Source organism: Cryptomeria japonica, chromosome 3 (assembly GCF_030272615.1).
Source record: "Cryptomeria japonica chromosome 3, Sugi_1.0, whole genome shotgun sequence".
Classification (NCBI taxonomy): domain Eukaryota; kingdom Viridiplantae; phylum Streptophyta; class Pinopsida; order Cupressales; family Cupressaceae; genus Cryptomeria; species Cryptomeria japonica.
In genome coordinates this window covers 584,944,705-584,970,397 of record NC_081407.1, presented here as the reverse complement: position 1 = coordinate 584,970,397, position 25,693 = coordinate 584,944,705, and the positions used below count along the sequence as shown (strand labels likewise).

The 25,693-nt window shown below is 36.3% G+C and overlaps 1 protein-coding gene across 3 annotated transcripts in view; it reads left to right on the top strand.

Annotated features, from left to right (window-relative positions):
- Positions 1-20,786, top strand: part of LOC131042666 (serine/threonine-protein kinase Aurora-2) — a 70,304-nt gene extending 49,518 nt beyond the window's left edge. For 2 of the 3 annotated variants that reach the window (XM_057975989.2, XM_057975987.2), the window contains exons 8-9: positions 20,245-20,317; positions 20,403-20,786. In XM_057975989.2, the coding sequence (XP_057831972.1) occupies positions 20,245-20,317; positions 20,403-20,507 (178 nt within the window). In that variant the 3' untranslated portion in view covers positions 20,508-20,786. The remainder of the gene's footprint in view (positions 1-20,244; positions 20,318-20,402) is intronic. The other variant, XR_009105287.2, reaches the window with a different exon arrangement.
- Positions 20,787-25,693: the final 4,907 nt, after the last annotated feature.

Sequence of the window (25,693 nt, the reverse complement as noted above, 5' to 3'; positions counted from 1 at the left end):
GTAGACAAGCCAGCGGATCAGATTATACTGGCTGATTATAGCATCACGACTGTCCCCATCAGACGAGCCACTAAGGAGCAGGAAAAGGAGGAATTCAAAGACTCAGTGCAGAACATACTCAGGCAACTTGAAGAAATAACAGCTGAAAAGGACATGTATCAAGCTCGTGCTGAGCAGGCTGAGGGGTACATTGATCAACTCCTGAGACCATTGCACAATGATTCTGCATCCCACATTCCCCCGACAACATTGGCACAAAGAACCACAACAGAATTTGAAGGAGTACGAGATACTACAAAGGCCGTCAGGGAATAGATGCAAGACCTTAAGGAAAAGGGAGAGCTAATCATTAAGGATGTAAAGAAAATGGCCCACCACCAAGAAACCGTTTTGGTCAAATTGTACGAGATGAAGCGAGAATGCCTCATAATTCATGAAGTTGTTACTACAACTCTTCCCCTCATGACGACTCTTTTTTGGACCCATCCGCGGATTCCTATATTGCCCGACATCTTGGACCCCCATGACATTAACACTTTCAAAGAATGGTACTGGACCATCAGCATGAAGAATGACACAAAGACCACTATTAACAAAGAGCAAGAGATATGTGAGGAAATTCTGAAGAGCACAAGGGACCTTGGTGGAATAATCCTCCGATCAATGGTTTTGGGTTGGCAAAATAGTTTGTCCGATCCCATAATCCATCCAGACTGGGAGGATAGATTAAAAATAGACAAGGTCGCCTACTCTATAGAGGACCGAGATTTTGCTAGTAAATTACACTCTGATATCTTTAGTTTTTAGGCTAATCGGTCCAGTTGGTAGGATGGTTTGAAACGCATAGATCATCATCTGGAGAGCATGCGGTATAAAATTCATCATCCCCCTATGCCTCAGTTCGGTTTGCTGTTCCAGTTGTGCATCAGGTTCCAGAGATAAGTTCGTAAAGAACGTGCTGCAGGTCAAGACCTGTGGCAAGAATATTTGCATGGAGAGGATCAATTTTTGGTAAAGGGATATGAAACTAGAAAAGAGAAAGTGCTTTTTTCTTTTGAATTTTGAAAAGTGCACTTTTTGGCCAAAGGGTCATATTTGACTTCCAAGTCAACTATAAATGTAAACTTTATGTGTGTGCACCTTTTTGATTTATTTTGGATAGGTTTTAATTACCTTTTTGGGTAGTTATTACTCCCTTTGGGGTAGTTGCTGATATTTACCCTCCATTTATGGGTATGGGTACTCTTTTGTAAAGGATGAATCTGGGCCACTTGTTTAGATTAGATCTTGGCCATTCATCCATCTTTGAAGCCTATTTAAGGGGACTGGTTTTCCTTCATTTTGTAAGAAGTTCATGGATTGTTGTTGAAGCTTTGGCGAAATTTACAGGATTTAATGCAAAGTTAAGATTGTTTCAAGTTTCCTTGTGAGTGCATGGTCTCCTTCTTCATTAATTTAGAATTTTCAGTTATGTTTCTTTCATTTCTCTATAGCATTTTCTAGATAAACATCTGATAGAATCCTCGCTATTCATACCATTAGGGGATGACTGATTGTCTTTCTTCTGTATGGTTAATCTGAACCTTTCATATGCTTAGTTCGGTTATTGAATGCTCACTGAATGAATGTTAAAGTTCTGATGTTGTATGTAATAGCATGAAAACTCAATTTTCCCTTGAAGATCACACTAGATTGATGCAAGTATTGTACTTAAATGGCTGGTAATGCTTAGTCTAGTTATTTGGAGGTGTCTGTCTGTTTTTTGAATATGCTATCCTAGTTAAATAATTTAGACTTTCTGTACCTCTCTTTCCCTATCCCTCTTTTTTTCCTTTTTTTACCAAAAAGAATCCGCAGCCCTACTGAAACAGTATCATGCAACTGAAACCATTCGATAAACGAGACTATTGAAGTTTTAGGGAACTCATCCAGCAATTGCCTATTTTACCGTAAGTCCCCTTGTGTCTCCAACAAAAACACATCAAACCATTGAGTAATCCCACAGTCAAGACCTAACAAACGAAACCTTGAGGTCGTCCCCTTTGATCAAACGATAAACAACATTAGGGATTTCCTTATCTCAAGAGAGGATAGGATACTCAGCGCGTTGGCCGTATGGAGTTTGCAGCAATGCGACTTTAGACACATCAATAGTGTGACAGATGAGGAATTAGAGAATTGGAACTCAAGAGATGAATTTGTATTTATTGCTATCAAGGAAGATGATTTGGTACCAGCGAATCCTACAAGCTGCATTGTTGAGGAGAAATCTTTGGCTGCTAAGATTGAAGAGAAAGATGAATGGGTAATTGACAGCGGTTGTTCACATCATATGATAGGTGATAAAAGTAAATTTGTGAATATGGAAAGGTATGATGGTGGTATAGTAAGATTTGAAGATGATAAAGTTTGTGTGATTTGTGGTAGAGGTTCTATATCTTTTCACGGGAAGAATAATACTAATGATGTCTTATATGTTGAAGGTTTAAAGCATAATCTTTTGAGTGTTGGACAGATGGTTGACAAGGGATATGATTTGCAATTCAAGAATGGTAAATGCAAGATTCTAAATACCTCCGGTATAGAGATTGCAACAGGGACTAAGACTAAAGGTAATATCTTCCACTTGAATGCCGGTGAGAAAAGTTGTTTGATTGCTCAGATAGATGAAAGTTGGTTGTGGCATAGGAGGATGTGTCATGTTAATTTTGACTGCATGATAAGGATAAGTTCTACTCAAGCTGTTAGAGATTTGCCTAAGATTGTGAAGCCCTCTAATCCGGTATGTAAAGAATGTCAGTTGGGAAAGCAAACAAGAACTTCATTTAAAAGTAAGTTGTATACATCTAATGGAGTATTAGATATTGTGCATACTGACTTGTGTGGTCCTACAAGAGTGAGAAGCATGCAGGGTGACAGGTATTTCATGTTGCTGATTGATGACTACTCTAGAATGATGTGGGTGACTTTTCTAAGGGAGAAATCAAAAGCACTGGAGAAATTCAAGATATTCAAAGCAAAGGTGGAGATTGAGACAGGGTTGAAGCTGAAGTGTCTGAGATCTGACAAAGGAGGAGAATTCACATCCAGTGAGTTTGATACATTCTATGAGAGAATGGAATTAGAAGACAATTATCTGCTCCTATAACCCCTCAGCCGAATGGAGTTGTTGAAAGGAAGAACAAAACAATCTTGGATGTTTCTAGGACGATGTTGATTGAAGGAAATGTTGCGCAAACCTTTTGGAAAGAAGTTGTTAGCACTGTTGTTTACACATTCAACCGGGTGCATATAAAAGGTGATTCTAGTAAGACTCCTTATGAGCTATGGTTTGGTCATGTTCCTATAGTTAGATATTTCAGAGTTTTTGGAAGCAAATGTTATATCAAAAGAGATGAGAATATAGAAAAGTTTGATGGAATATGTGATGAAGGAATCTTCTTGGGATATTCTACTAAGAGTAAGGCCTACCGGTGTTACAATAAGAGGTTGAAGAAGATAGTGGAAAGTGCAAATGTGAAAGTTGATGAATATCATGGGAAACAGATCAAAGCATGCAGATATGAGATTGATGATCAGGATATTGTTTCTAATCCTGCACAAACTGAGATCCTGAAGCAAAATAATCCGATAGAGATAGTTAATCCGGATATTGTTGTTGTCGGTGAAGAAGTTCAAGAGCCTGAGAATCAGAACAATCAGAAGACTCTAAGGTATGTGAAATTGAATCATTTTGAGAATCAGATTATTGGTGACAAAAATAAAGGTGTGATGACTAGGAGAAGTCTTGTTGCTGAAGAGATATACCTGATTTCCAAGATTGAGCCTAAAGATGTTGCTGAAGCATGTAAGGATGAGAATTGGATAAAGCTATGGAGGAAGAGTTGAATCAGATTGAGAAGAATAACACATGGGAGCTTGTTCCGAGACCTAAAGACAAGAATGTGATTGGTACTAAATGGGTGTTCCAAGATAAACTTAATGAAGTCGGTGAAGTGGTGAGAAATAAAGCAATGTTGGTATATAAGGGATGATCTCATATGGAAGGTATTGATTATGAGGAAACTTTTTGCTCCTGTAGCTAGAATTGAAGTTGTTAGATTGTTGCTTGCATATGTTGCTTACAAGAATTTCAAGGTATATAAGATGGATGTTAAGTCAGCCTTTTTGAATGGTGATATTGAGGAGGAAGTCTACATTGAGCAACCGGAAGGATTTTCATTATCAGATGAAGGAGACATGGTATGTAGATTGAAGAAAGCACTATATGGACTGAAGCAAGCCCCTAGAGCCTAGTATGCAAGAATAGATAAGTATTTGATGAAGTTGGGATTTTGTAAAGGTACTTCTAACAATAACTTATACTTTAAAGTTGAGAATGATAACATTTTGATTGTTGAAGTATTTGTGGATGCTATTATTTTTTGAGGAAATGATGATTTGGAGTTTGCTAATGACATGCAAAAGGAATTTGAGATTTCTATGATAGGTGAGATGAAATTCTTTTTAGGATTGCAGATTACTTAGACAAGTAAAGGTTTTTTTATTTCTCAATCTAAGTATGTGAAGGAACTGTTGAAGAAGTTTGGGTTAGTTGATACTAAACTTGTTGGAACTCCTAGGGTGATTGGATGCAAGTTGTCCAAGCAAGATGAATCTCAGAATGTTAATCAGACCTTGTATAGATCTATGGTTGGTGGACTGTTGTACCTGACTCATACTAGACCAGATATTATGCAAGATGTTTGTCTTTGTGCCAGATTTCAAGCTTATCCTAAAGAGACTCATGTTACTGTTGTGAAGAGGATTTTCAAATATTTGAAGGGAACTGTTGACTATGGGTTGTGGTATCCGAAGAATGATGATTTCTTGTTATGTGCCTATATTGATGCTGATTGGCCAGGTGATGTAGATGACCGGAAGAGCACTACTGATGGAGCTTTCTTTTTTGGGAAGAAGTTGGGTTCATGGGTAAGTAAGAAACAAGACGCTATATCTCTATCTACTGCTGAAGCTGAATACATTGTTGCTCCTAGCAATTGTACTCAGGTAGTTTGGATGAAGCAGATGCTGAAAGACATTAGAGTTGTGTATGATGAGCCTACTGCTATTTATTGTGACAATTCAAATTCTATTAATATTTCCAAGAATCTGGTACTGCATTCTAATACAAAGCATATATCAATTAAGTATCATTTCTTGAGGGAGATGGTCAATGATGAGGAAGTTAAACTGGAGTATGCATCTACAAAGGATCAGATTGCAGATATTTTTACTAAGCCTTTGCCTGCAGATACATTTGTGTATTTGAGAGACAAGTTAGGGGTCTCTGCCCCTCCTGATGAGAACTAGGTGCATGGAGATGCATCAATCCGGTGGACTTCACAGTCTTATCCTCTTATCCGGGTTGATGAGTCGGTGCTACTAATCAGTTGGAGTAGTCAGACTGTTGTTCAAATTTGTGAATTTATCCTAAGAGGGAGAGTTTATCTGGTTTGGGGAGAGAAGCTTGATCTGTTTATATCTTTGGCATTGCTGTCAAAGGGGGAGAGAAGCATGTGAAAAACTGCCTTATCTTTGGAGCTTTGTGTGCATGATCTTAGGGGGAGTTTGTTGGTGTTGATTTATTCCTTTGCATTGATTGTTTTTCTCATTCATATGTTGCCATCAATGCCAAAGGGGGAGATTGTTGGATATTGTTGCTGCTAGGATATGTTGTTGTCACTAATGTCAACATATTCTTGTGTTTTGGTGTTGCAGAGAATTGTTTTGGTGATCCGATAATTGTAGTGAGTTGATTTGGTTGGTTTATTTGCTTGCTATGCTGAATCAACTGGAGATGCTTCATTCTTTATTGATTTCATGATGCTATGTGATGATTTGATCGAGTTGAGGATTCCAATATGGAGATTGGTTTTCAGTGTTCAGTATTGCAATGTTCTAGTGTCTGATTCATTGTCCTCCGGTATGATCATATCTTGTTTTGCGGATTTGGGAGAGTGTTTGGTATATTCGTGTATATCTTCATTTCAAATGGTTCGTGATTTGATGCTCCGCAAGCTATCTTTCTTGTCCGAGTTGCTTCTGTTAAGTGTTCTTGAGTGTTAGCGTGTTGTTTGATGAAGATTTGATTAAGTGGTGTTGATGCAGCTATTGCGGATGATTCTAACGTGATTGTTGGTGTCTCCTAATCATGTCCTATTTTTTCTGATGGTCCGCATTGATCATTGTGCGTGTTCTTGATGATCTTATGGGTCCGGTGATATTCTCGTGTTATGCGGTATTCTTGGTGGTGTAACATGTTGTGGTTGATCTTGGCGAGATTTCCAGTGGTGGTGCGTGTTTGAGGAGTTGATTTAGGTCTATGCTATGTTGTTTAGGATATTGTATTGGTCCGGTGGTTGGTTTATGTATTGTGTGATGTAATTTTGTAATCAGGTGTTAAGGGTTTGGCCAACCTTGTAGTCAAGGTTGATGATTTGTATAAATGGGTGTAATATTCATGTAATTGGTGGTTTGGTGAGGTGTTGGTGTTGAGTCTGCATTATCAAAGAGTGGTGTATGTGCGATCAAGTGAATTCATTTTTCGGTGTGGTGTGTTGAGTAGAGATTGGTGAAGGGTAGACAAATGAGCTTAACCAGAATTGTCATCAGGCATTAGCAAATGCTATTTTTGCAATTCATCTTTGCCGGATTGTAGTCTGAATATCTTTGTAAGTAGTGAACCTTCCCTAAGGGTTGTAGCCTTCTAGGTCATTGTATTTTGAGCAGTGTGCCTGAATGCATGTGCATTCCCCATTGTAATATTTACACATTCTAATGCAGAGTATCATCTCATTGTGGGTAGGTTCCCACCGTGGGTTTTCCATGTCAAAAATATTGGTGTTATGTGTGTTGTTATTGTTGTTATCTTTCTTTTTGATGTTGTTGTTCAGATCTAAGATTATGCTTAATTTGTTTAATCCGGTGAAAACTAATTCACCCCCCCCCCCCATTCTCAGTTTTCCTTCCTTGTTGTTGCCAACACCTTACCTGTGCTTAGTTCAATCGTATGTATTCGTTTTAGGCTGCGCCAGAGTTGAGCACCTAGATGAGTATTCGGTCTGAATATCCTTCATCCCCTTGGAGATTGCATTGTTCTTGTCGAGTTGTGAGGGTGTCTCTAACGAAACAAGAATCAGTTTGTGGAAATCTGCCTACCCGCAACACTAGTCGTTCCTATCATTGCACTTAGGATCCCTAAACCCTTCCCTTTTTCTTTTATTTCCCAGCTTGAAAATCGTAGCATCGTTGGATGCGGAGCAACTTGTTGTAAATGTAAGGCCTCTTGTGTTACCAGCAAAACACATCAAACCACTGAGCTATCCCGCAGTCATGACCTTACATTTGGAGCCTTGAGGTTGTCCCCTTTGATCATCTAAAACAGCATTAGGGATTTCCTTACGCAAGAGAGGATAGGATACTCAGCATTCTATTCTGCATTGACTGGAAGGAGTTGGTTATCCGACCTTAGCCACGTCAACAGGACTGAGTTAGCAAACAAAAAAGTACTTGTATCCAAACAAGAACCCATTAAGAGGGAGTAGCTCATAAATTATTCCTCATCCGCATTTCAACTTGGTAGTGTTAAGAAATCGTTTTTAGTTTCCTAGATAGAATTGTAGAACACAAGATGCCACTAAGAGGGGGGCTGAATCAGTGGTTTCCAACTTAAGCCTTATTGAACCTTGACTATGTGTATCGGTTAGCAGATCTAACACAAGGTGGATATACCGGTGAGATAGGGAGATGAATCAAATGCAAGCACACACAAAAGGAACATCACATAACACCGGATATTCAAGGAAAACCCAACATGGGAAAAACCTCGGTGAGAAATGCAGTTGGAGTCTACTGCTCCAGTCCAGCCTCACAATAAACACGGTTACAAAGTTTAGGGCACCAACCCCTGATTTAGGGCACCAACCCCTGCACCGAGCTCCAACTCAATGATTACAATGACATATATCAATACAAAAGTAGTAACCTTGTTACAAATGAGCTTTGTAACTCTCACACATATCTCTTCACCGGTTCATCTCTATTCGGTTCTCTGTTGGTTCTTTTCTCACCTTCTCTAACTCTTCCTCTACTATGTCTCTGCCTTGTCTGCTCTCTTCTCACTCTCTCTCTCTCTCTACTCTTCTTTGCTTGCTGCTGCTGCCTTATCGGTTCAGACTCCACCTCTTCTCTGCCGGTTTATTGTTCTCTTCGATCACTACCGGTTCTCAGCTTACCGGTCAAGCCCTACTTTGATCTTGCCTTGTCAGATCTTCACCTACACTCCCACTGCACTGCAACACCCTCTGCTGCCTTCCTGCAGGTTCTAGCGCCACCGGTTCACTTGATTGCAACACACTTTGCAACTTACCGATCACTCTGACCTTACTGGTTAAACCTCTGCTAAACTCTCTTACCGGTTTCACCTTCCAACACTCAGTCGCTATGATTTTCTATGAACTCTTTGACTGGTTGGCTCTCTGATGCACTTTCTGTTAGAACATAATGTTATTAGGGATCACATCCTTATAATATTTATATAAAATGTTCTAATATAAGGTTATAAAATATTATATATTATATGCTTTATAAGCATATCCCATTTGAAATAATTATAATCTAATAACTATTAGATTATTAATATTTATGAGTGGGGGCTATTGAAAAGGTGTGACTAGTGAAACCACCCTTCCTCCTATATTTAAGGAGGTCCTCTCTCATTTGGGAGGTGTGAGAATTTGGAGCTTTATGGTGAGTTGTATCACTATGCATATGAGGTATTATTGGCCATGTGGAAGTATTGGAGGAGTGTCCCCAGGTTCGAATCTATTTTATGATAGACTATATTTGTAAGTGTTTTAATAAAATGATGCTTTATGGGGTTTTTTATCCGAAAGGGTTTTCCCCATGTATATCTTGTGTAATGTGTACATTTATGCATGTATGATTCTCATTTCATTTTCTTTATGATCTTGTTTATAAAGATTAGTATCCTAAGATCCTAATTTCTAACATGGTATCAGAGCAGGCTAGGCTAGTATCAATCATTTTTACAGGTTATACTAGAAGACATATAAAACTTGATGGAAAAATTATTTATGCTAAATCAACACACGTGCAAGGCCATTTGTGCTATATATTTAGTGTGCCTTCTCTATTGATTTAAAATCAATTTATCAAGGTCAAGGAAATTCTAACTATTCCTTTTTATAAGTGTGATATTTTCAATAATATTTCTTTTTTTTTAGCATTGGATTGTGAGGGTCAAATATTTGATTATTAAGTGAAGTATAACATGTATATTTTTAATAACATCAAATTCCATAATATTATTAACTCAAAATTAGTCCATTATAAGAAAAATACATAGTCACAAAACCCTTTTTAGTGCCAATTGTATAGAAAGTTGTGCTTTAGTTACTAGATCAAGTCCTTTAGAAAGTTGGATGTTGTTTCTCTTTAGAGAGATATGTGAGATTAGCAATTAAAAAAAAAATAGCTTGATATAAGGCTTAGAAATTTAAGGTGTTTAACCTTAAAATTGAATTCATGAAGTCTTTTATTAAATTTGATGTCTTTATAAAAGTCAAAAACTTGTTTTTCAACTTATTAAAGAAAAATAAAATTCATAGCTCTTGAACATGACATTTCAATAAAACACCATTTTACTTGTAATTTGATCATAATTGATAAAATATAATGACATTTTCGTTTATGAAATAATATGAAATACATTACAACATTCAATCAACATTTTAATTTATCCATATATTTAAGTTTGTTAAGTATAAACTTAATCAAACCATTATTTAAATAGGAGTTGTTAAATGAAATCTTCAAAGAAATTGAACCACTTATTGAAGCCTTCATCTATGTTGAATTTCTTATCTTCATGTAATTCTTCATACAAGTTTGTGTCCTTATATTACTCAAGGAAATAGCAGTTATTCTTATAAAAGTCAAAAAGGGCTTTCTTTGCAACCGATTCAAGGTAAATGAGTCGCAACCTTTACTAATTCATTTTCCCCATGTGGCTATCTTCCCAACTGACATCTCCTTTCTCACACTCCCTATATAGGGAAATCAAATTCATTTATTTTGTACCTATCGAGATATCATCGCAGTCCGTGAGATATAATCCATTTGAGGAATTCTTTCAAACAGTTCGCTTACCTTTTGCATGATGTTGAAAAATGTGGATTTAACATTTGCACTTCAAACCTCTCAATTATATCACCAATTCTATGGAAGGGATCGCTGAGAAAAAGCAACTTTGAAAGCAATTCCACTATTCTACCATGCAAATCTAATGGCCAATAATATCGCTGGAAGAAGAGATAACATTCACCCTTTGCATCTAGAATATGAAGCAATGACAGAAAACGCTCATGTAGGCCCATGATACTCTTTAGATATTCATGCCAATAGTATACAATGCTTGCAAAGATGTCAATACAACAAGGAAATACACGCTAAGGTGAAAGAAGCTCGATCAAACCTCTACTTATATCAGCCGACTTCCACTTATTAATGCTTGCCTCTGTCAAAGTCTTCTATCTGAGAAACACCCCGACCATGCTCTCTATGTCCTCCTTCACGCTACCATTTTCCCGAAGGCTATTATTGTTTATGGTGAATGATTATCTTTTACAGTTTTATGATAATCCTAGAAGCACCAAGTAATGCACACATATATTGGGTAGGAAACTTCATTTGTTTGTCAATCTGCATGGATTTGCACTTTTTTTATAGTACAATGTGTAGTGTTAAAAAAGGTTATTGCATAGATATTCTTATCCATGCACATGTATTTCAAATTTTGTGCTCATCCACGCTTTGTTGCTCAAGAATCTTATCGAGCCGCCAGTAACTAATATAAAAAAGTTCTACATTTTGGGTGCTAATAACCTTTATTAAGTTTTTGTTCATCTTGTTTCAAGACAAACACATTCCTTTCAGATCGGATGGTAACACTATCTCTATAAAAAAAATCAGATTTATGGAAAAATTGTTGCCTATGGAACTACAAACAAAGTCGAAAATCATTCAATGATTTATGCCTTGACCATGTCATAATCAAGAACAATTCGTGTTAAGATGACTGGGTATGTCTCATTTTGAATCCTTCCCCAATCGTATGCCTCTCTAACATGATCATGTTGCTATTTTAATATTTTGAATACATCACCATGTTGAAGCAATGGAAACGATTCCTAAGACTAGGGAGCTAAAGACAACCAACCCATCCATAAACAACAAAACTTTTGATCATTACCTTCCTAAAATATTAGATAAGATCAATTTATTGTTTGAGTAATATCTAGTTTAAAATGTGTATTAGACCTTTGGCTGGCAAGGGATCATTTTTCTATAACAGTTTTTTGGAGAAGCACGAGGACAAGGGTGACAATAAGGACCATAGTGGCCATGTGGCAATGGATACAATGAATGGGTAATATATTGAGATCATTCTCGCACTCTCACCACATCAAAATAATTTCTCATCTTTGATAGCTGGTCATGTACCTCCTTAATGAGAAGTGACAATATTTTTCATTTCAAAATTTTATAAATTTTTAAATACTTTTTAACTTCATGTTCAATAAAATATTGGTCTACACTCCTAATCATGATATATGAACATGTGAGGTTACTTGGTAATTTAAATTGGAGCATGATCTTAGATAGCACCTACAAGAGAATGTTTACAATATGGATTATATAAACATAGTTGGTAATAAACTTAAGTTCCAACTTCATGCTATTAAATATGATTGTAAATTATTTTCAAGGAACTAGTATTCTTGTGTGTGCAAGCCTTAAGAAGTATCTACTTGTATATAGTAAATATGAAATTATTGCAATATGTGGGTAAAAAGGCACTTTAATCACATTGATTTTGCCCCATGAATCTAGAGAAAATTGCACTATTGATGACTATCACATACCTAATAAGGCAAGGCTTATGGTCAATATATGGGAAATAAGAAGAGGCCAAATTGCATGAGAAAGTCTCTTAATCTTACAACTTAAAAATCCATGAAATATTCTTCAAAAGGAAAAAGTTAAAGATGTTGTTTATAACTAGGTAAGAGGGTTCGGATTGCCCCAAGGCAACATCCGAACCCATATAGGACTGGGTCCTATCCTAAAAGGGTGACGTGCCCCCAAGATAGGACCAGCCCCATAACTCCACGCCACACTAAATTAACTTGGCGCCAAAATGCATATATTCTATCAAGGCCGACTTGGGGTTATATGGGTTAAATGCTCATATAAATAAAGATCAATTGCAAAACACAAATTACACATTCATTATTCATTTGATCCTATGTGAAATATATGTCTGCCAGTTGCGAGTTAAGGAGGAAGAAATATATGTCTGCCATTGCGAGTTAAGGAGGAATAATCATATGTCTGCCAATGCAAGCTAAAGGAAGTATATTAGATCTGCCATCACAGCGAAATACCTCAGTTACATAAGCGAACTACTTCTGCCAATTAAAGTGTAAAATTCATTCATGTGAAGAGCGAACTGATGTGAAGGAGGGCAAATTGAAGTTGCAGTCAATCAAAGAACATACTTCATACATTACCAACCTAGGGTTTGGACCTGATTGCTGTTTGAAGGGTTAAAGGTGCAGATGTGACTCCTTGATACGTGTGAAAGTCCAGTCTTGTGGAAGACATTATCAAACACCTTCAAGTACTTGAGATAAGTGTTGTAACCCTCATATGAACATAATTCATAATCAGATTTGAGGATCTTTTGGCTGCGTTTTTCCTCCTAGGAGTTTTTCCCAGGGTAACCTTGTCTTGTGTTTATTTGTTCCTTTCTTTGTTATGCTTAAATCTGGAAAATAACAAACCCTTCATCTAATCAATTTAATTAGTAATTAAATTCTGATTTTCTGAGTTTAGATTAATCTGAAAGTGCTAAATATAACAAAAGACTTAAGCTTGCCCCCATTTTACTATTGGAGTGTGAAAGTTTCTCAAAATTTGTAACCACATTAAATAAAAAAGATAACATGATATCTCATTAATTGTTAATCGACTATAAGATTAAATATGATAAGGGGTAAAATATTTACCTATATTTCACATTTTTCTTATACATAATATCATGTATTGAAAAAACCCTCTAATACTTCTTGAGTTTAATGGACCTTATTATAATGGGTGGCTATCGCCCTTATAAACTGTCTGGGGAGCAAACCTGGAAAGGATAGCTCACCCGTTGCCTAATTTTTTTTTAAGGATCATTACCATATGTAGTAGCATGTCTATTTTTTAAACAAGACAACTAATTATTCATGCTTATTCTCATGAAAATATATGTTGATCTCCTTGCTACGAATTATTGGACTATATTTTACATTTATGAGGAATATTAAATGATCTTTGGCAAATGACAAAAAAATAATATTATGTTCTTTCTTTGCAACAAAAATGAAGTTGATTACTATGTTACTAACTATATTGTTTCTTCTATGGCGAGTTTATGCCTTCAAAACATATGGTGCAATACTTTAATAAGAAGACTATCTTCTATGTGTCTTTGAATCAAATGGACAAAATATGAATGTAGCTCTTGAAGAATCATTATGGCCTTTAAGATTTATGGAAGAGTTCCATTTGAATACATATGAAAATACCATATTACTTGAAGTTACTTTACTCTTTCTAGAGAATATCATTTCTAAAGATCAAAATGAACATTGAAGATCATGGGCACCTCACTCAAGTGAAAGCATTTTATAATAAAGGCACCTTGAAGATCATGGGTACCTCACTCAAGTGAAATCATTCTATAATAAAGAAACTTTGAAGATCATGGGCACATGCTATATATTGAAATTTTAGCCATCACTTTGAAATCCTCTATGCAGTGGTTGGCTTTAGGTGATGCCATTAAGGGGGAGTGTACATGACACCACCTAGTGGCTAAATCCTAGATGTAAGACCTAATAGGCATAAGACCTTTAGGCATTATATGCTCCAAATTCAAGTAATGATTGGCCTTAGGTGATGCCATTGAGGGGGAGTGTGCATGTCAATGACACCACCTAGTGGCTAAATCCTAGTTTTAAATCCTACGGGTAGGCATATGTCCTAATAGGTATGAAATAAGACCTATATAGGCATTAGTAAGTCCTATAGGCACATTTGTGTTTAAGTCCTACGGGCATATTGTAAATCTTCCACTCGTGAAGGCATTGTATTAAGTCCTACAGGCACCATGTAATGAACCTGGGGAGAGGCTAATTTGAAGAGACCGCGGCTCCAATATAATTTTTTAAGACCTCATAGCATCATTTTTAAAATACTGGATTATAAATTATGACAAGATGACTTTCATGTAGTCCGGAATGCATGATCTTCATGTTGGCATATATTTGTGTCCCTATTTATCACTATCAAAGAAGACCTACATTACTGGGGTACTTCATTTTTTTCTTTTATAGAAATTGACACGTGATCCCCTATTAACATTAAGAGGGAGTGTTAGAACATAATGTTATTAGGGATCACATCCTTATAATATTTATATATAATGTTCTAATATAAGGTTATAAAATCTTATATATTATATGCTTTATAAGCATATCCCATTTGAAATAATTATAATCTAATAACTATTAGATTATTAATTATTTGAGTGGGGGCTATTGAAAAGGTGTGACTAGTGAAACCACCCTTCCTCCTATATTTAAGGAGGTCCTCTCTCATTTGGGAGGTGTGAGAATTTGGAGCTTTATGGTGAGTTGTATCACTATACATATGAGGTATTATTGGCCATGTGGAAGTATTGGAGGAGTGTCCCCAGGTTCGAGTCTATTTTATGATAGACTATATTTGTAAGTGTTTTAATAAAATGATGCTTTATGGGATTTTTTACCCGAAAGGGTTTTCCCCATGTATATCTTGTGTAATGTGTACATTTATGCATGTATGATTCTCATTTCATTTTCTTTATGATCTTGTTTATAATGATTAGTATCCTAAAATCCTAATTTCTAACACTTTCACACTTTGCTCTTCAATATCCAGCTCTTAATCATCTGGGAGCATCAATCAACTTTGGTCTTTAATCGGCATATTTATATGGGAGTTTTCCCGCCATGACCGACATTCAAACTTCACATGTCTAGGGTTTCTTCATCGACCACGAGGCGTAACAAACCCAATCAGATCTTGTCCCAGAGATTGACCACCTGCAACGGATCACTCAACTCCGCCAATCCCGTTGCGTCCAAAACACGTTTGCTATCTTTAGCAAACACGGCCTGTATGTCGGCCTGCACTTGTCAATCACGATGAATGAGTTTGTGGTCCCCTTCACCAAATCTGATATGCACTTGCACAACCTCATCGATCAGTGCATCATTTAGACCTTCAGTCTGTATCGAGCCGCAAACCTCTACAACTCACCTGTGATTTTTGGGGTCAACCATAAATACAAACTCAGTCGGCAACTACCTCACCAACCACAACATGTTTGACACCTAGAGTCTATGTGTCATCATTGTCGGCATCCAACTCAGCTCAGGCCACTATGTCGGTTTAGGCTTAGCCATCGACCAACATACTACCGGTGTTCATCTACTGGTTCATCTTACCTTGACGATTATACACTAACCGGTCACCAATCTTGCTTCTCACAGCATGGTCATCTTCATCAGATAGGAGCCTTTCACTTTTGCACTTTGCTCGCTTACCGGTTGATACACTTCCGGCAACCACCTTGATGACACCATGCCATCAATCTTCAACTGTCTCCATCAACATTCCGGTTGCACTCTCTGTCTGCAATGTTGAATCTTTCCTTTTCTTCATTAGACCGATTCTCCTCTCAACTGGTTTGTCAAAGTGACAAACTTATCCTTCCTTTTCTGTACCGGTAACTCATCATGCCTTCAACTTCTCTGACTGTCTTATCTCAGAGGATTATGATGCATTCCATGCATGTTGAGAGATAAGCTTAGTATGACCACTTACCAGTGGAAGTGGATCCTTGTCACCCGCTGACCAATGACTGGTGAGAACCAGTTGTCATTACATTGTGCTCAGTCTGCTTCCGGTGTTACACCAATATGACTTCCCTGTTTGAGCGGACACAACTTCAACCTGACATATGATCCGGTTGGGCGCACTCTCTGTCAGTCTTCTCTTCATCCTATGACACCATATTTATCCGTTGGGAGTCTTGTTGTTTCACATCCAAACATCCAACTACATGCCAATTGTCTGCACATTCTTTATGGATCCTCCTTGCTTTGTTACCGATCACATGCTTACCGGTTGGCATTACCATAATGCCAACTGTCTTCAATACTTGTTCACCGGTCAACATCTCAAATTATGTCTCAACCACAAGCCAACACTAACTTGTGTACCAGTGACTCCAATGACCACAATGTCGGTTGACATCCTCATCTTACTAGTGACAGGCTATACCGGTTGACATCAATGACAACACAATGCCAACGAGAATATTTGCAAAGCTAAGATGTTGATTGATATCAGTGTTATAAGACTTCCTTGAAATCACCAAGGCTCGGCAAGTCCCTTGTTGGACCCAATGAGTCCTGCAAGCTAGATTCAACCAAATAATCTTTGTAAGCCAATATTTGATACTTGAGTGAATGACGGGTTCAATCTTTCTAAATTTGTTAATCATTTAGTGTCATAAATACCATATGAGAGTTTGGCTTCTACTTGTTTTCGAATGATATTCTAAAAGTAGATGAGAGACAAATGAGGACATTGATATACTCATTTTGCATGCTCTTCTTAATTTTATATAAGAGTTGTGTAACTTGCTTTGATGTTAAGTTATAACAACAACACATGAATTTTGGATGTTAAATATAAGAAATCAGCGGTTAAACCACACAATAAAGTTCCCTTCTTTGTAACTACAAGAAGCAATAAATAAGAAGGAATTATAAATGGGTACTCACTGTAATGTCCCTTTTTATGGACTTTCCAGTATCTTCAAGCACTTCGACTTTCTTGGAGAGTGCTAGTCTCTTTAGAGTGGAATTTCAATAGTGGCAAGGAGTTCTAAAAATCAAGGTGAGTTTCATGATACTTTCTGAATGTCATTTGGACATTCAGGGAGCATTCTACATTTCTTGGAGAAGTTTTCTATTTTTAGAAAATACCAATTTTCATAAGATTTGATTTCTTGAGAACTTAAGATTATTTTGGAATGTTTGGAATTCATATTTGGTCCCTATTAATATTTTCCATAAGTTTGGCTAGATGTGCGTAAATAATTCAATAAGTAAATAATTAAATATTAAGTTATCAAAAAGGTAAAAATTAAAAGACAACTTCTGTTAATTATTAGAATAGAGTCTCAAGTCAATTTTGGAAGCAAAGTTAAGAGGACTCAAATAATAATATTTATTACTCCAAAAAGTGCTAATAAAAGGGGATTCGGAGGAAGAAGCTCATTCTTGGTAATTGAAATTTTATTGAAACCTCAATTGTGGATTTGAATAGACTTTACCAACCTAGGACGAAAACCCTAAGGTGAAAGTTGGTTTTGGGAGTGAAAGATCTTCCCTAGCCAATTGCAGAGGTGGATTCAAATGAAATTCACAAATGTGCATAAACAAGTTAGCAATTTAAAAATTGTAATTGGAGATTTCAATTTTGGGAGTTGGATGAATTTGCAAGACTTTATAGTTATTGAAAAGCTACAAGGCTAGTTACAATAAAAATCATTATATGGTAATATAGTTTGCTTAACATGAAGGAGAACAACAATGGAGTTGATATTTAATGGTAGGTGCAATTCAATCCCAAGAAACTGCTCAATATTGCAATATTTATCTTGTGTTTTGTTGGGAAATCCTTTTCAAATGAGTTTCTGCATTGAGGAAGGCCCTGATATCATAGTCACCAAATAAAGGGAAATTTGTAGGGGCTCGTGGAAGGGCAAGCCACCATCTCTAACACTAGTTGCAGCCCTTGTTTGGGAATGGGTTGTTTAAACCCCTAGTGTAGCCATAAATAGAGCAAAGTGCCCTAAATGAAAGTGTTAGGACCAAGAAGTAAGAGAGGAAGGCGTTGCAACAAATCTAGGGAACACACCAGCAATCCAATAAGGCCATGAGACATCTATAGAGTCTTATTAGCTTGCAGAAATCAATTCCATAAGACATTGGAGGCACCACCACATCTATCTTAATATCCAGTGATGGAAGTTCTTAGCCGCTTGCATTTGATTGTGTAGTGATCTTTGTATCATTCTCCAATTAGCATTTGAGGTTAGAACAATACTGTCACTACATATTGAGTGCTTCGAATTATGTTCTATTGTAATGGAATATTTATTACATAATGAAAACCATTGCAAACATTTGGTGAAATGAGTCACGAGGAATACAAACATCATGTAGAGTAAGTTAGGCAGAATACTACAGTGCTATCAGAGCCATGTATCCTGCCAGCCAGTGGGTTTTGAATAGTTTTATGCAATCAACAGGTTCATATGCAGCCAGGTGAAGGATTGTATAGGTATTATTTGAGAAGAAGACCTCTAAACCCTCTAGATAATACTGTACAAGGAGTCCTAATTGATTTTCTAGTTGAAGGACAAGCTCAAGAAGTCACGTTAGAAAGAAGGGATTCTCAAGAAGGTAATAACATGTGCCAAATTCCTAATGATCTTGCTAGGGGACAACAGCAGTTAGTTTAGTTGATGACACAGATGATGCAAAATATGAGTGCAAATTAGAACAATGGATGCAATAATGACAACCAAGGAGATAATGGGGAATCTAGTAACACAAACAGACCTGCCAATAACAATTTGAGGGCAGCTAGGGAAGCAACATCAAGACCTTTGATGCCTACATTTTTGCAGAATGAAGTTGTAGCAGGAGGAAATCAGCAAAATGCAGAAGAGGGGTATCTGGACTGGTTACATAAGTATCAACTTTTTGGTGAGAAATTTCATGTTGCCATGTCTCTACCAGATTTCTATCAACTTAAACTGATAAATTGACCTAGAAGGGATAGGGGTCCATATAATTAGGATTTACAGAAGAAATTGGGTAAAACTATCCGTCCCCACTTTTGATGCTTACAAATGTGCTGCTAGGTCTTGGTCTCAGAAATTTGATGCCTATCTTTCATTAAAGCTCGTGTTTGAAATCAAAGACATCAAGCATACCACTTTGCACTTGGAGGGTGATGCTCATGGATGGTGGTACTTGTAAGCAACCTTTTTTGGGGGGGTTTTGTTTGTTTTCTGAATGCTGAATGTGAGGGTTTTGAAGATAATACAATGATGGAACAATAGATATTTTTGCAATAATGTTGAAAGAAAATAAACACCCAAATACTTAATATTTGACATTCACACACCCACAAGCTGGAAATAGCTTTCAGGTTTATTATAAAGTTTGGACAGCAAAATAACAATGAAACTAACAATACCCAGATGGTCAAATAGCTTCTAAATGATAATACAAACATAACAGGTCTGAAGCAAATTCTGAACAAGCTAGGGTTCTGAAATGGCTCCAATCCCCTTCAAATCTGCACTTTTTCCATCAGCAAATGCTCCCCTTGCATCTAGCATCCCTGGATGCCTCCAAGCCAGCAATAAATCCTCCCAAATCTTAAGCGCTTAGGCCCATAAACCCTCACATTCCACTCTAAGTCAATTTTAATGTTTCTAAATGCCAAGTGTTAAGGTTGGATATATATCCTTTTTCCCACATCATGGAAATGTTACTAAAAATTTCTGAGATCTGATTCTGACCAAAGGCAGAGAATCACTGTTTATAATTATCAGTATAGAATGTAGGTATAGTTTGAGAACAATTTTTCATTTTTTTGTTATTAACAATGTTAGTTTAACGTGCTGTATGAAACTTTCTTATATTCTTTCAACTGTTTGAATAATTTTGTTTCTTATACCTTATACATAGGTACAAATTATCTTAGAGTTTCTAAGCCCATGGTATTCACATAAGGGCAGAAATCTTGCTTTTCCTCTACATCTTGGAAATGTTTACTAAAATGTCTTATATGATTGCAACCAAGGTCAAGGGAAATCACTGTATAGAACAATATGATCAATATACGTTGCATGCAATAATTTGAGAGCTAGACATTTCATGATATTGAATGTGATTTGTTGTTTTTGGATTGTATTAAAGCTAGTAAACTTTTGTGCAGGATTATGAAAGTGGATCTGAATTTTCCTCCCAACCCAATAGTCTCTGATGCAGCCAAGGACCTTATTTCTAAGGTGAGTATGAATTCCCATGGCATTGATGTACCCATCCACATATATGAATAGTTGAAAGTAACTTGGTGACCAATTTATGCTGCAGCTGTTGGTTAAATATTCTTGGCAGCGTCTTCCCTTAACAGGCCTTCTTCAACATCCATGGATAGTCCAAAATGCTGACCTTTCTAGTGTTTATGAACGTGCATAGTGAGAAAGCTCCAAGTCCTCAAACATCCAATGATAACTTGTTCTCCTCAATTGGGTTGCGAACATCAGAGAACTTGAGTTATATGATTATTCATATTACATTGATGTAAAATATAAAATACAGCTGGAAAAGGATGGTTGCATTGAGTGTCATATGTTACTGAATTCATATTTAGTAAGCTTTTGAGGTTATATGTTTTTCTCCAGAACGGAACTCTTAAATTTTGTCATAAACACCATGTTCATAATGCATCTCGTTTATCTGCTTTACTCGCATCAATATGTCTTTTGTCTTTGTAAGTGATAAAATCATTTATGATGCAAAATAAAAACTTGCTCACCACGTGCATGTTCTCTTTTTGGAGGACAAGATCTATTTTAGACTAAAATTCTAAGAAGTGATGTCATTTCTGGTGATTCTATTGGTAAGGAAGCTTCCATAGTATGCCCAAAATCCATTTCATTTTTTTATTTTTGGCACAACCCTTAGTTTTACACATTTTTCAATGGCAATTTGATTGTTGTAACAGAAACATCTACAGCTATACAAAAGACTCCTGGACACCTCAATTTATAGGCCTATCTGCATAACTCTGCACAATTTTGTTATGTTTCGGGTAGTAGGTGCACAAGAGAAAATATAAATAAATATAGGTTATTAGTCTTAACATCTTATACCTTCTTTCCAATCATTACCGATTAATATATGTTTCATATTTTCACATGTAAATTACTTTAACTGATATTATTTGTAAAATTTGTATCAGACGATTTGTTATATTTCGTGATAACTTTTAAGGACAGGCTTTATAGGTTCTTGCAATGAAGAATTTGCTTTTCTGCCTATCTATCTATATAACAGTAACAACGTACAACTCCATTCCTCTAAATTTGATTCATCATGAGAGGATTAATTATGGTGATAATGTGATCTATTAGGTTGTAAAGTATAATTTTCATTTGTCATGCCATTTTTACATTTATTTTATGTAAAATATAGCTAGGTGATTAACATCTTTTACATGTGGCAATTTTATTTTTTTTCAGCAAATTACTACCTAGGGGTAGCTATCTTTCTATTAATTTAGAGAAAAAGATTATATTTTAGCCACAAAGAGAGAACAGCGAGATCTTGATAGTATCAATGACCACCTAAGCTCTCTCAATTTGTTTAAGGGGGAACAAATGTCCATTCTTAGACATCATATACTCATAAGTCTTCAGGTTTGTTCCTCTCCAATCCATCTCTCAACACCATTATGGTGTCATACATGTGCCCATTCTTCCTCAACATTGAAGGCATCCCCAACTAAACCTGTAAATGTTGCCGAATTCAACTCCCCCAGGGCTGTTAGTGCTTGCTCCTTAAACTGATCTACTACCAAGAGATTAATGGCCTTCGCCATAGTCCTAGCAATACTATATATGAATCGCTCCAACAAGGTTGCATTATGGTCATGTTGTCCTCGCAGCGCTCCTTCCCCTATGATATCCTTGACAACTCCCTCCGCAAATCTCCTTCTAATGCAAACAACATTTTCAACTATTCTTCCATTGAATCTCGATCACAACGACACTCCACTCTCTGTATAGTAACCCACTCTCTCGCCATCATTACTCTTCTTCAGAAACTGCTTTCGATATCTGATTTGGTGAGATTTATAAATTTGAAAGAACCAGATCATTCAATTTTATCTACGGTTTTCTAAAAACAAGAAAATGTGTCTAATCTTCCTCGGAATCTCTTGCCATCTCTTGTTTCGAAAATATTACTTCAACCTTATCTCTTTATTTGCATAAGCTTATCTAATCCTTGCCACTTTCACAAATCATTAGCTATAATCATCTCTTCACTTTGATCAATAGCGTGGTTTGAAAGGAAATCCACCACCGAATTTGCCTCTCTATTAACATGTTTGATGGAGTACTCTTCGCAATCTTTCAAAATCTTCCATATCACCTCTACCCACATTTTTGACTTCTAGCTAGGAACCTTACCCGTAATAATAACATGGACAACATTCAAGGAATCACCTTCTATATCTAACTTATTTAATCATTTCTCTCTGCTCAACAATAGACCCTTCAACAGGGCAGCAAATTTTGAGTCATTGTTGGTACCCACTGACAATTTGACTGAACTCGCCTAGACAAGTCTCCCAAAATCATCTCTAACAATAAACCCGGCTCCCGAAAGTCTCAGATTCCCTTGGGCTACATCGTCAAAATTCAATTTTAGTCGGCCTTTCAGTGGAAACATCCAATGGACATTCGTTTGAACTCCATTTTTTATGTTCTCCACCTTTCGAGGAATTAGATGAGGCCAATCAAGAATAATGTTGTCGTCCCATGCAATATAGATTGTGAACTATACCTTTCATAGCCACATTTAAATGTTCGCATATAGCAATTTCTATTTTATTTAGCAGTGCACCCATGCTTAAGTCCATGTTATTAAATATGTGTTGATTTCTCTTTCCACAAATTCCGGTTTATGGTTGCCGAAATGGCGTACCACAATCCCCCCCAAATCGCTCCTTTATTTAAAAGTGGCCAACTCACAAAAATCTCCTTAAGTGTTGCTGCCAATGGAGTGTGATATTTTATTTTCCCTAAAATATGTTGCCAACAAACCTGTGCTATTTTGCACTGCACAAACAAACGGTCTAGAGTTTCTTCATGATTGGAGCACATTGGGCATCTAAATGGGCTTGCAAACCCCATTTTCATCAATCTATCGCCTGACAAGATCTTACCCTAGATTGCTAGCCACGCAAAGGCTCTGACTGTCGGGAGAATATTAGAGTTCTAGCATAAACCTAGATTCCACTCATATTGTTCCCTATCACCCCAAATAACACTATATCCCGAATTTGGAGTGTAGCTTCCCGATTTTGCAGCACACTAAAAGATTTCATCTTCTCCTTTAGCCAAAATAATATGTCCTTTTGCTAACTCTTCTTCTAGAATAACCTTTATCTCTCCTAACATTCCAAATTCTTTCCATTTGAAGGAAATAAGATCGTAGTCCTCTGATGTGATCATATACTCCTTAACTTTATTCCCCCATATTGGAGATAATACTTCTTGGGATCTTACCATACTAGGGTATATCTATGATTGGTTTGCAACCGTTCCAAGAGTCTAACCAGAAATTTGCTTTACCTCCATCTTTAATTCTCCAAGATAGATGATCCATACTTACATTCCTACATATAATCATATAATTCCAAAAAGAAGATCCATGGGGGAATTGCTTCTGTGAATATTCTTTCCTGTGAATCCTCATCTAAGTGTTTTTTCTTGAGGATTCTACTCCAAAGAGCTTTTGGTTCTTTGAACATGCACCAAACTAGCTTAGCCACTAGCACTTTATTTTGGATTCTCAAGTCCCTTATACCTGCTCCCCCTTCTTGTTTTGGTCTCTTAACTAGGTCCCATGCCATGAGTGGTATCTTATGATCATTAGCACAAACCCATAGAAAGTTTCTACATTGTTTTTTTATATCATTGGTAGATTTATTGGTGTAGTCACATAAATCTGTCCACTTAATTAAATGAATACTTAGTATTTATTTGATTATTTAACCATCAATTAATAATTAATTAAATTAATATTTAATTAATTCATCTTAACCCTCTTCTCCTATTAATTAAATAAATTATTCAATTTATTTGATTTAATTCACTTAACCAAATTCAGACCATTAATTAAATAAATAAATCATATTTGTTTAATTAAATCTTCTCTCACATTTAAATAAATTAATATTTATTTAAAACCCCCAAAATCCCACCTTGCACAATTATTTTAAATAAATAATTTATTTAAATCACCTTTATCCTCCACCCACTTGTATTTTCCTACAAAAGCAAGTTGCACAATTATTTTAAATAAATAATTTATTTAAATCACCTTTATCCTCCACCCACTTGTATTTTCCTACAAAAGCAAGTTGCACAACTATTTTAAATAAATTATTTATTTAAAATCCTATTTATCCTCACCCACTTGAAACCTTTAATGGTTTCCCTTAAAGTAGTCAAACTTGATGGCTTTAAAGTCTTCAAACTTGATGGCTTCCTTCTATAGTCTTCTTAAGACTTTAATGGTTTTCCTTAAAGTCTTCAAGCCTTTAATGGTTTCCCTCAAAGTCTTCAAGCATTTTAAATGCTTTATCTTCTTTTTCTCCTTTAAATAAATTAATATTTATTTAAATATTTATCCAAATTCAACTTACACCATTTAATTGAAATAAATGATTTTATTTTAATTGAAAATACCAAAATTTCTCCCACTTGCATTTTCCTACAAAATCCACTTGTATGCCTAAACCCCTTCTAGATTCTTCTAAACCCTTCCTAATTAGCCTAATCCATCCCCTAAATATTGTCACATTCCTAAGCAAATTGGAGTCACTTCTCAAAGACTCCAAAGTCTTTGAAAAGCAATTAATGCTTTGTGTGTTCAACAAATTAACCCTCAAAGTCTTGGATAACCTTTGAAAGCTTCCAACCTTCAACCACTAAATGGCTCAAAGTCTTTGATAACCATTGAAGGCTTTCAACCCTCAACCACTTAATCCCCAAAGTCTCCAATAACCATTAATGGTTACCTCAAACCCTCCCACATGGTTAAAACATTTGTTTTGACTCAACCTCTACCCAACCCAAAGGTCTCATCAAGCCTTTAATGCTTTGACCATGATTATCTCTTAAACATTTGCACAAAGGTTTATCCTTGGATTAACTCTTAATCCAATGGGTAATCTTAATTTAGACTTGACCCTTACCTTCTAGATAACCATGAGGTCTTCTCAGGCCTTTAATGCCTCCAACCTCTTCTCTCAACTCAATCCTATGTTGAAACTTGTCACCATTTTATTGGTGCCAATTGTGCACATGGATCCCCAACTTTCAATCCTAACCCTTGTTAAGATTTCTCAATCTTAACCCTTCATTTCCCTATTTCTTCTATAAATAGAACCCTTCTCCTCAAGCAAAGGAAAAAGCATTTTAGAGTATTGTTGTTATACTGGCATTAGCATAGAGCTTTTTCATAGCATCACTATCTACTCTAGCATAGTATTTAGCTTTTCATTTCATATTTGAAGCTTAGTATTAAATCTCAATCCTCCATAAGCATCCATAGTGCAAAAAGCTGCTGAGAGCTACACTCATTTGGGA